This window comes from Tenrec ecaudatus, chromosome 15, assembly GCF_050624435.1.
Source record: "Tenrec ecaudatus isolate mTenEca1 chromosome 15, mTenEca1.hap1, whole genome shotgun sequence".
NCBI lineage: Eukaryota > Metazoa > Chordata > Mammalia > Afrosoricida > Tenrecidae > Tenrec > Tenrec ecaudatus.
Window position 1 is genome coordinate 41,200,245 of NC_134544.1, and position 12,866 is coordinate 41,213,110.

Genomic DNA, 12,866 nt, shown 5'->3' on the forward strand with positions numbered 1-12,866 from the left:
AATGACTTCTAAAGCATCAGAAGCAGGAATGGGAAGAAACCAGAAACAATAGAGAAAGAGTTCTAGAAAAAAGGGACACCTGACCACAGCAAGTCCCATGACCACCGAGTCACAGATGGCTACAGCGTGTTGGCAAAACCCGTTTGAACTTCATGAAATGGAGTCCCGTAGGAGTGCACATGGAGAAAGTACTTGGCTTCTCTCCTTAAGGTTGGACGTTCAAGTCCACCCAGAGGAACCTTGAAATAAAGGCCTGGGGACTCTTTCCAAACATCAGGGCAGTCCGCTGACATACCTGGGGTCTTCATAAGTCAGCATTGCCTAGATGACAACTGGCTAACTGTTCCCTGTGATCCAGTGTGGGAAAGAGGATTCTATGCTGAAGGCATGAACTGTTTAAAGACATGCAATCCACTGGCTCATTTGTTAGTTGTAATTGTTGAAAATCCACGAGTCCTCAGTTTAGAGAAATGCATGTTGAGCAGGATTGACATATTTCTAAGAAACTGAAGTTTGCCAAAGAGGGGTGTAAAAGTCGTCCAAACTAGGTTAAAAAATACAAGGAGACTTTGAAGAATGAATGGGAAAAATGGAATTACCGGTAGAGGATAAAGAACTTTTTCAGTGAACTTTTTGAAGGACCTCTGTGGGATGAATCTTCCATGTCACAATAAAATAGAAAAACCTATGTGAATACCTTTATCCAAGTACAAAAGACACTCTGAATTTCCACATTTAGCACACCTGACGAAATAAACTTTGCATATTCCGGGATGTGAAAGCAGACTTGTGTATTTGTAAGTGAATTAAGAGTTTGTCCCACAACACTAATCTACCTAAAATGATTTCCCTCATCCAACCTTGAGCTCTAAGTGTTAATCACTGGGTTTTAAATTGTGAAGAATAATTGAAGACAATTCTCCCCGCTGCTATCACTGTTAAAGAAAAGATTTCTGTTGTATTGTCCAAGACATTACTTCCTGTTTTTCATTCCTATTGTAAGAAATGAGATATTGTTTTCCAAATCAGCAGAGAAATAAGACATTCTTATGTGTGCGATTGGGCATGGCCCAGGTCCCAGAGACCCACCTGGATGCTAGTATGGACCACGGCAAGCTTTTACACCACCCTCAAAGACATGTGTTCATCACAAAAGGACTTCTTAGTTGAATCGGTGAAAGTGCCTTTGTGACACTTTTGGCATCCTTGGACTTAGCCCCTTGCTGAGACTACCTGTCACCAGATCAGACTGTCCCTTGGTCTAAGAACAGTCAAGTGGCCAAACCTGCACTAACCATGACGGGTTGTTCCGGAGCATGTTGACATACAACCCGAGGAGAACATGTTCGTCAGCTAGTCTGTCTGCCACATTGAGGCTGTACTGTATCCTGCAATGGGGCAGGAAGAAAGAAAGTGGGGTTAGTCGAGGCAGACCACGAAGGTGGAACAGGTAGGTGAGAAAAATGCAGGAGAAAACCAAGCAAGCAGAAGAAGAGGAATAGGATGTTATGTTCTAGGGAAAACGAGCAAAATCCAAACAAGGGCATTCACCATCCCATCTGACCAATTTGAACAACAAAGACGTCCCTTTGCGTTAAGTAAGTGTCACGAGAGCAGATTTACATTCTTCAAACCACTAAAGGGAAGTCGCTCGTGTGAAGAGTCGACACAGTGCGTTGCACGCACAGAGCAAGCATCCGTGCCTGGGACTAAGCAAGACACCCGCTCAGTCACCACCACCGGCAAACAGTGAGTCACACCACAGACGTGTCTACTGGAAAATAACTATTTGGTGCTGTTAATTGGGTAATTGGGTTATAGTAGAACTGCTTGCAAACACAAATCCCTTCCCCCCCCAACAAAAGACATCTCCAATTTTAGTTCTGTTAGTTCAGGCTCCTGGCACACTGTTGGTCCGTAACTTACCCTTTGCCCTTCAGAAAAGCTGGCGCAGCCCTAGCCAGCCGTTTGCTTTGCTCTACTTCACTGTCCTTGGGAGGAGAGCTAGTTGATAAGACGGGAAAGCCAAGAAGAGCGTAAACACGGCAATGCACGCACGAAGAGAAACTGCCAACAGACACTCCAAGGTCTCTTTGAACAGTTTTCTTATTCTCTGGCAACATTCAAGGTGTTTTCGGCTTTCTACAGAGTTCAGCTGGGCGTGAGAACCATGATAGCAGTAATAAACGCTAGCTACCACAATCCCAGATCTGACTTCTGCTATGTGCTCCAGCCGCAAGGACTTAGTCGTGGATGGCAGGTGCTTCTCTGTCATGACAATCTACTCCCGTGGATGACGACCTGCCCTGTAAGCGGCAGTTCAATAGCTCATGAAGTCCTGCCAGTCTGGAGAGCCCGCTGAACAAGGTGACCTTCATCAGTCTCCTCTAAACTCTCCCACGTCCTGGGTTGACCAGCGACCAGAAAATCACCTAGACGTTGCTGCCACGTTACACTAGCTCCCCTACTCCAAGCGCAAGGCACCTGGCCTTGGATGTGAAGCGGTAAAGAATATTTTCAGGGAAACAGGGAAATAAAACTCTGCACCTTCTGAAGGAAAGTGAGAGAGTGCTGTTTCCTTCTGTGTGTGTCCTTCGTGACGATACGACCTGGGGAAGAGCCTCTGCCGACGACAAGCTACCGTGTTGGGTTCATTAGGAGGAATTCCCTTTAACTCACATGCGAGCTGGAAACAGTTTACATTTCATTTTGTTATAGGACCAGTAGAAATAGAAATAATAATGATTGAACAGTAGCCACCCCCAATCCCCAAGATCTACTACAATGAATAAGAACGAATGCTTCATGGAGAAATAATGAATTCATTCTCAGCATGACAATTCTATACCGATCACATGCTGGAAGAGCTTGTTTATTGGTAGGTGAATTAAGAGTTTGTCTCATGATACTATTCGACCTAAAATGCCCTGTGGAGAATGCAGGAACAAGCGGTCCAGCTTGGAACTCCAAATGCTAATCACTGGGCTTTCAATTGTGAGCTTTCACGCTAACATGTCCCCAAACTCTAAATCTACTCTACAAGGAGGCTTCAAAAATTTGCGGCAACCTGGAATTAAAAGATCATGGAGTTTTTACACACACATAGACACACACAGAACTTTATGAATGTCTATTCAGAGCAGAATGACACACATTGTGGTTGAAGTACTTATAACAAGGCACGCTGCATTTGCTCTAGGATGAAATGTCTAACAAATGTAAGCATTCATGCTTGCTGAATGCATGACAGAGTTTTCACTCTGTTCTTCAGAAGTGGATCTATCATACATAGTGTTGCTGTCTTAGAAAACACAACTGAATTACCTGAAATGGCACTAAAATCTGTTTCCCCTTAACTCAAAAATATCCCCCTGAAGCCATCTTAATGTTTGCCTGCCTGCCTGAGCATGCTGCTGGTTTCACACCAGTCTGGCTGGGATCAAACTTACAATCCACATTTGAAGGACTGGATAGAGACCTTATAGGGTCATGAGTTTGTTAAGGAGAGAGGGTGTAAACGGTTGTACAGCTGCAAGACTTGTAATCAGGATCACTAAATTGTACATGTAGAAACTATGGTTTACAGGAAGGCTCGCCACAAAATAATTCACAAAACCTTCTCTTTTCAAAAGACAAAAAAACAACAAAACAGAACACACAATTGAAGATAAGAAAAAAATGACCTTAAAAATGAATTGAGTACGGGTGTGCTTTATACAATTGATGTATGTATATGTATGGATTGTGATAAGAGTTGTATGAACCCCTAATAAAATGTAAAAAAAATGAATTGAGATTAGTGTTGTAGGATAATTTACTTTCTAGACGAGCTTAACGATTTTTCAACTGACTGATCTCCACCTTCTTAATAAGACGATCAAAAATCTTATAACAAATAACCACCTTCGCTCATCCTAGTTGGTGTCATCCGTGAAGGGCCCTCATCCCATCAACACAGCATCTGGTTTCCCAGAGTTCACCCTTGCATACTCAGTCTCCAGCAACTGTTGTTTGCTTGGTGTCAAAACATTGCCTCCAATTCCCTTTTATCTGAACTCAAGATAGATGGACCTATCCCTCAAGACATGGTACGCAATCTCAGCATCACTGGGATGAAAACACAGATCTACCCTGTTTCCTACTTCTACACTGTGATCGACTTCTTTTCCAATTAAACCATTTCCTGGCCCTGTTAGACTTTTTTGTTTCTTAAATCTCAGAAATTGTGGTGATATTTCCTTAAACAACAACAACAAATCTCGTCTTTATCCAGGTACTGGATGCTGACTGCATATGAAGAAGAAAATAGAGGTGGTAGAGAAGAAAGACACAACAGGATCAAAGGACAAATTATTCTGGTGAAATCTTATGGGAGGAAATTATATGGCAGTACAACTTCAGATGCCCTGCTCCGCTGCCTGGCTACTGGCACAGTTGACAACAGCGTGGTGTAGGAGTGGAATGGGCACAACGGCTGGGCAGGGAGGAGCTGTCCAGCCTTCAATTCTTTGGACTTCTCTTCTCCCTCCGCTACTACTTTTGTGCACTTTTGTCTTCTGCTTCTTGTTCTCCACCATCCTTCTTCCCACGTCCCTTCTTCTATCATGTAGATGAGCAGACGTTCTGTGTGTATATACACACACACGCATACACACACACACACACACACACACACACACCTTTACTTTTGGTAATTTTGTTTTGCCAACCTTGGCTGAGGGAATCATATTAAGTCTTTTATTTTTCCTCTATCTACTAATGTGATTCTCTGGGAAATAGGCAGATGTAAACCTAGAGATTGGAGAAAAACAGTTCATGGAAAATACAGGGTTATAATATTTGCATATTTTTTTTTTAGAAATGGGTGATTTTTAAAAATAGCTCTAGTAGTTAATACCTAGGACAGAACATTTCTGACTTTTGGATACTGGCTGTTCTCACAGGTTCTGTACTTCCCAGAACTCTCCTCAAATTCTTCTCTCCATCACTGCTTCTGGGAAGTTAAAAACATGACCAGGCAGAGAGGCAGCTGACTACACGATAAATATGAGAAAAACCACAAGACAGCAAAGCTGTTCTTTCAAAACAACATGCCTCAAGAGCACAGGATTGGCTAGAAGACAAGTTTTGCTTCAAACCTGGACATTTTGCCGGAAGCAAAGTTATGCGTGACATTTCCAGTTCCCTGTGGTCACTGGGAGGAAAACACAGACACAGAACGATCCCTTTCCTTTGTGAGGAACGCGTGCTTCCAGCATGTCTGGGAGCCAGCATGTCCGGGAGCCAGCATGCAATAACGGCTTCCCTGTCCCTCCACTTCTGGCTTGTTCTACGTGCCTTGTCCTCAAATCAAAATGCACCCTTCCTTTTAACTTCAGAAATGGGGGCGAGTTGGATTCCTGAGGTGCAGCAAGGCTACCTGAAAACGTTCTTTTCCACTCTGTCATTTTTTGGCCAACTTAGAAACACATCCTTCTACACACATGCTATCATGGATGGGCGTGGGGACCGTCAGACATGGGAAGGACTCGGCCGGAAAATTGAAAATTATGTGTCCTTTAGAAGGAAAAGAGGTAATCATATTTATTTAGGCTGTAAGTTTCCCTTAAAAAAACCATCGACTTTGTCAGCAGTTTGTTTTTATGCATCTGAGAAACAACATATCTAAAAGGAAATTGATTTTCTTCCAAATTCTCGCTTTGACATATTTTTCTTTTATACACATCACACAATGGGGGCTGGAAGGGGAGGAATTTTCAAAATACTTCATATTTAAACTGTCCCCTACGTTTTGAAGAGTTATACATGACACCCGTATTTTTAGAGTGCCCTAAGCTAACAATATCATGCAAAAGTGCCTGTAGCCTTTTTCTTAGTCATAGAGTGTATTTTTAAATGCCACTTCTGCTGACATTAGGTGATTAGGTAAAGATCTTATCAGCCCTGGTACCAGAGTGAAAGTGGTTTACATGTGGTAAGGTCTTGAATTTGAAAATGGGGCAAAGGGTTCAATGTCATGGATCAAATGTGTCCTCCAAAATATACGAGGGGTCCTCCTGGGGTCCTCCCCCCAAAACAAACAAACAAACAAACAAACCCAGGAACTGCGCTGGGCAGAGCGGATTTTCTGTAGTACATATTTTTGCCACTAGAAGACCATTGAGCAACTCGCTCTGAGTTAGTGCACCCAGTGGTGTTGCCTGGGAAGGTTCTCTCTGGTCACAGTGAATTTTTTCTTGAAAGCAGTTTCACTGGAACCTCTTTTTGTGATGGCCGATTTAAGAGAACATCATGAGGCTGTGAAATTTTGTTTCCTGCTCGGGAAAAGTGCCACAAAAACTGTTGTGATGTTGAACAGGTCTTACAGGGACAGCACTATGGGAAAAACTCAAGTGTATGAGTGGTTTTCTTGTTTCAAAAGTGGTGAAATTTGAATCAGGACCAACCTCATTCTGGACGTCCATCAACTTCCAGAACGGATGAACATGAACACAGGTAGCGCATTTGGAGTTCATTCCACCAGGTCAGACTGTTAATCAAGCTTTCTATTAAGAGGTTCTGAAAAGATTGTGTAACAGTGTGTCACAAAAAAAGGCCTGATTTGTGGCAGATAGGAACTGGTTTTGCCACCACAACAACGCACCTGCTCACACAGCCATCTCAGTGCACCAGTTTTTGGCAGAAAACAGAACGCCTCTTTTGCTCCACACACCTTACTCACCAGCCCTCTCTGCGTGTGACTTCTTTTTGTTTCTATGTATGAAGAGGGCCATGAAAGGACAGCCATTTGAGGATGAAGAAGAGGTGAGGAAACAATGAAGGAGGTGCTGTCAGCCATCTAAACAGATGGGTTTTAAAAATGCTTCCAAGAATGGAATCATGGATTTGACAAACGTATTAAGTGTAATGGAGAGATTCGTTGAGCAGAGAGGTGTGCACCTGACTCAAACACAAAAAACAAAAACACCCGAAGTCACTGCCAGTGGGGAGACTCATGGCCCTAGAGACAGGGTAAAACTGCCCCTGCGGGTCTTTTAGAGACAGAACATCTTTATGAGAACATGAAGCCTCATACTGACTTTGTGGTTAGCAGCCTCAAACGTACCTCACCACTTGCTACACCCTTCGGACTCCTGGTCAAAGAAGGGCCGTCCACGATCAGAGGGCCAGGAGCAGAGAGCATCCTCTGGGTGGGGAGTCCTTGGGCTGAGAACCTTTTAGACCCCAGGGAGGACTGATGTCAAGACATGCAGCTATTCCAGGGTGCTGACAGGAGATGCGTTCTCTGCTCTAGAGGGGACAGAAAGAGGAAACCTTTCCCTAGAGCTGCCACCATACACTGAACTTCTAGCTTCCTATCCTGTGAAGGAACGAACATCTGTCTGTTAGCATTTACTTGCAGTCTATCTGTTGCAGCTTCACCAGAGAACTAAGACACCCGGTTACAGTGTCTCTTATCAAATATGATTTTAAAGTGTGGGTGTGGCTTCCCAGAGTATCCACATTACATAAACAAATTATATACTGAGAGAATTATTAGCACTCTGATCAAAAGGAAAGCAATACATGAATAATAGGAAATAAGGGTACCTATTTTCATTGTCTTGGATTCTTCAGGAATTGGACAACTTGGGTGATGCTTAGGCCTGTAAAGAAAGTCTTGTAAAGTTGTTTCCCCTGCTTAAGTCACCATCAATTGTGAATAAACATTTCCCTCGGGCACAGTTTAACAGTCAGGCTAGACAGCGAATTTCAATGTGAGTAGACTGAGAGGTCACTTTGGTCCAATGATCACTGATTTGCTAAAGACTACTGTCCTCTCGCTTTTCAATATCTTCATTGGGAACGTAAGGTGGGACATACGGATGAGCATGAAAAGTAGTTTCTCGGTGGGAACATGTGTGATTCGTTAAGGCGCGTGTGGAAGTTGAACCCTTCTGTGCGAGTAAGTATCAGGGAAGAAGTAACAAGGATGTGGAGTTCCTATTTTAGTCACTACATTTACTATGTTGTCCCAAGATGAAAATGCAGCAAGAATTGTAGTTTTGTTAAGAGCCTGTAAAACCGTTGGGTGGGTACAGGCCATGCACAGCCAACTACAGGGATTGTACCAAGAGGGCAAAGGTTATCTGGGAAAGCAGATGGCAACTCTGTTTCTAATGGCACAAACACCATTTCCTGTGGGCAATGGTTAGCTGAGTTTGGAGCTCAGTTTAATTCAAGTCTGAAAAACCCCAGCCTGTTAGGGCAGCTGCAGTGCAAGATGGAGTAGAGAATTAGCCACAGATAATTTCACACAACATACCCAGAAATATGACACACAGATGAAAGACTGCAGACATCTTCAAGGTAGTACCAGCTGATTTAGAAATTTACCAATTTTTATGATGGAAAAGGAATGGGCTATAATTGTAGGGAAACCAATTAGCCATGGAGAAAACGGGTTCTTAAGCACAAAGGCTGAATTCAGTACCTCATATTTTCCTCAATCCCTTCTTATTAAGAAAGCACAAATGTATAAAAAGATTTTTTAAGTCACTTCATTTTAAGTCACTTCAGCGGCCTGGGTTGACAGGCCAAGTGGCTTTGGGTAAACAAAGGTGTTAAAAAACAAAACTGAAAAACAAAGAATGGATTGAGGCTTTCTTTCCCTGGTTGAAAAGCACTTCAGGAACACTGAGGTCCTGGGGTGAATAAAGATTTTTAAAAGGTTTCGGGTTGGGTGGTGAGCCTCTCCCACATGCACTGTAGAGCCAAATGTGGTATCTGTAGTTAGATATTTGTTATTGTGATACACCAACAAATAGCACGCTACATTGTACTGACAGTCTGTTAATTATTAGTATTTTTCTAATATTTGGCAGAAGGTTAAGGTCTAGCTGGCTATTATAGATGCTGTTCTGAGCCTACATCAATATAACAACCTATTGTTAAGTCAACTGCAACTCAGAGTGAGCCATAGAGCAGAACAGACCTGCCCTCTAGGGTTTTCCAGGCTGTAAATCTCCGTATCAGTGGGGGGCTCCATCTTCCACCTAAGGAATGCCTGCAGCAGCTGGTGGGCTCGAAAAACTGACCTTCCGGTGAACAGTCCCACTGTACTCCCAGGGCTCAACTCCAGGAAACCTTGAAGGAATGTCCCTAATAAAGATCCACGGCTCTCAAGTTGATGCTGATGCATAGGGACCCTATAGGAAGGGGTACAACTGCCCCGGGAGTCTCTGAGACCATAACTCTTTTCAGGAGTTGAAAGCCTCATCTTTTCCCCACAATGTTCCTAATAGTGGAGGCAAAAATAATCTAGTCAGTCAGATTTACATAGTGTCTTTTTTTAATGGCTGGTGTAGAAGGTGGGCCACAATTAAAGGCAGTTATTTAACACAGGAGAGGATTGGTTAATGTGTCTCTCATATAACACAAGGAAAGGATTGTGTGTGTTTTTTCTCTCCAAAATAATTAAAATCTCGAACTGAGGGATGTCATCAACTAATGAAGCAGATATTCAGAGGAAGAAAGCTATGGGAAGTGAAGGAGGGGAGGAACGATGTGGACCTGGATTCAGGGCCAGCCTTGCACGACCAGTTCCAATAAGGATGTTAGCTTTCCTTCAGTCTCTGCAGACACAGCCCTCTGCACTCTTACTGTTGTGGTGACGGTCAATGTCCATAGATCCAGGCTTTCTTCAATAAATGCATGCATGTATGAGAAATTTATCTAGCTTATGGCCAAGAAAATGAACGCACGGACCACGATTGGTGTCCTTAAACCCACATGTGACCTAATGGCTAACCAGTCTTGAGCTTCATGCACACACACACTCGGGCACAGAGGAGCTCAAGGGTTTAAGGGAGAGGGTTTGGAAAATCCTCCCCTTTCTTTCAAGTCTGGGACACATGAATCAGGCATGTAGCTAGAAAAGAATGTAAGTACAGGGAACACGACCAATGGTGTCAGTAACCAGAGCTTTATACTCATTGATCTGTGTGAGGTAGATTCTGAGGGTGTCCAAAGACTTCAGTGGCATACCCTAGTGCCTTCTGAACATCAAAGTGGTATATGCTTGTAAGAGATCCCAGGGGTTTGTAGTGAGAGATTCCGAGATGGTGATTCCAATTCACCCTCACTCAGCGTTCTCTTTCTAAGACTCAGGTAGGACGCCCTGTCTGGCTGGCACAGTTCCCAGTCTCCCAAGGCTGCCTTAACCCTGGTAGGCAGTGCTTTGGCTGGTCAGGTTTTATTCTATTTTAAAAGAGGCAGCGGGAGTTGGGATGAGGGCAGAGCTCTAGACCACAGTTCTTTGATCTGGTTCCAATCGTAGGAAGAACAATACCTCTAATTCGTCCCTGAATCTAGCATGCATATTAGTGCATGGGCATGGTGAAAAAAAATTTATAAAGCACCGGGCCTCTGCCACCACCATCATGTACAGAAATTCAGTGCTGGCAGCCTGAAATTGGCTTGAAAGTGCTACTTCAATAGGAATCTGATTGCCCTGTCTGGGGAGCTAGATTGGTCAGGCCCATGGCTCCAAAAGTATAAATCCTTGAGTCTTTAACTCCAATAAGATGCAGCTATGTGCCATTGACCTAGTCTTGCTCAATTAATGTTAATGAGTGTTCTAAGGCACTCTTTAAATCAAGAGTCTTAAGAATCACCACCTAGGGTCTTTCAAATTGTACAAAAACAGAGACCCATACAGCCGGTACTCTCACATACAAGGGGGAACCCAAAAATACCTGAAATTTGCCCCCCAAAGTTATGTTTGTTTATTTTTTTCAAAACAACCGTATCAACTTCCAAGTACTCTCCATGGAGCGAGGGCAGGTGGTTAAGGTGTGTGGAGCAAGGGAGGCATGCTGTTTTTTGCCAACAACTGGCACACTGAGATGGCTGCGTGAGCTGGTGCATTCTCCTGGTGGCACAGGCAGTGCCCCCGTCTGCCACAAATCAAGCCTCTTTGGGTGCACACTGTTATGTGATCTGTTCAGAACCTCTAATTAGAAAGCTTAGTTAAGTGTTTGACCTGGTGGAATGAATTCCAAATGCACTATCCCCCTCACATCAAAATAAAACCAAATGAGCATCATCTTGCTTCTTGATTTCACTTGACAAACTTTCTGTGGCTGAGGTGACGATGGTGTCCTCCACTGGCTTGATGGATGTTAGCTTTTGGGATCCTAAGAATAGTCCCATGTCTCATGACTGGTAATGACCTTGGGGAAATAGTCTGGGCCACCTTGGAGCTATTCTTTCAAAGTACAGCATGGTCCCACTCAATGAACCTGAGACACAAATTTCATGGCAACTCTTCTCATTCCCAATTTTTCTGCTAAAATTTACTGAACCAAGCTCCAAGACAGTCCAGATAACTTCCCCATCTCTTCAATGGTCCATCGTTGACCTCTGAGCACAAGTGCACACATTTTGTTGATATTTTCATCTGTTCGGGAAGTTGATGAACATGGAGAACGGAATTTGTCATCATTTCACCACTCTTGGAATGAGAAAACCACTCATACACTTGAGTTTTCCCCATAGTGCTGTCCTTGTAAAGCTGTGTTCAACATCACAACGGTTCCAGAGGTATTTTTCCCAAGCAGGAAACAAAATTTCACAGCCGCATTGCTGTTCTCTTAATTTGGCCATTAGGAAAAACAAGGTTTGAGCTAAACTTTCACGAAAAGTTTACTGTGACCAGAGAGAACCTTCTCAGGTGAAGGCACTGGGTGCACTAGCACTGGTTGCGAATTGCTCGATGCTTGCCTAGTGGGAGAAATGCATACTATGCTGGGCAGAGCTTTTTTTCTGTTTTGTGTGTGTGTGTGAGTGAGTGTGTGTGCCCCTTCATATGTGTACCTCATGCATACTGACATGAGGCTATGAAATTGACTGGAATACAAGAAAATAAGTAGAAAAGAAAGACAAGAGTCAAGTCTTGTTCAAGTTAAAATTCTCAATAGAATCTCATTAAACCCCAGAAGACCTTCAGTTCCCTGAAACAAGAGGACTTTTGTGATGAGACGGAATGCCTAGCAGTCTAGCTATGGAGCTACTCTTACAATGAGGGACTCCTGGCTGGGCTACTGACCCTTCCTTGAGGTCAAGCTGACTGACATACAGTGGTATGAGTGAATGCTCCTCAGTCACGGGGCACTTATCCCCTCGGCTAACCTGAGGGATGCAACCAATGAGATCTCTGTACAACCTCCCATGGACAGAGCACGGCCCACTCAGCGAGGAAAGACGCTTGTGTAGATAGCTTTATTGAACAGCACCCTTTAACCACAAACGAGAGGCCAAGCTCCACGGTGAGAGCATGAACTGCAAGCTTTAAACAATGTGGTTCACAGAGAGAACATTCCGAAAGGACTGAAATGGGAAAGGAGGAAATGAGCACACGTTGGGTTAGCGAGCACCCTGGAGGAGACAGAACAGCTCAAAGGACTAGAGGGCTGTGTTAGGGCTAGAAGAAGTCATGTTATCCATCTAGACGCATCCACCATAAGCACCGTCCGAGCTGAAATGATATAAAATGACCTTCAGTAAGGATGGGGTCTCTCTTGACTTGGCATTTGCAGAATGCAGGACTTCCTCAAATATGCACACCATCTTTCAGAATACTAGGTGACGGCTTCCCTACCCAGATGCAATGGCCGGTGTCACTCCCAGACTTTATCGTTGAGGACGGTGCCTGCATTTGCTGGTGGTTCTGAAACGGAGTGTGCGTGAGGAAGTTCCGGAGGGTCCAGCCACGGCACCTGCAGTTCTCTTCACGCCCCTCATTGCAGCCTTGCTTCCTTTGTACCAGTGAAATATGGGGCCCCCCACCCACTGTTGACTCTGCTAATTCCCGTTATGGGGAACAT

The 12,866-nt window shown here is 43.9% G+C and overlaps 1 protein-coding gene across 3 annotated transcripts in view; it reads right to left on the reverse strand.

The window, feature by feature from the left end:
* DTNA (dystrobrevin alpha) overlaps positions 1–12,866 on the reverse strand; it is a 301,290-nt gene that overhangs the window by 73,454 nt on the left and 214,970 nt on the right. The window contains exon 12 of one of the 3 annotated variants that reach the window (XM_075532541.1): positions 12,258–12,517. The exons of the other annotated variants lie outside the window; for them this stretch is intronic. Coding sequence (XP_075388656.1) covers positions 12,487–12,517 — 31 coding nt within the window. The 3' untranslated portion in view covers positions 12,258–12,486. Of the gene's footprint in view, positions 1–12,257; positions 12,518–12,866 lie in introns of those variants that run through there. 3 annotated transcript variants of the gene reach the window in all.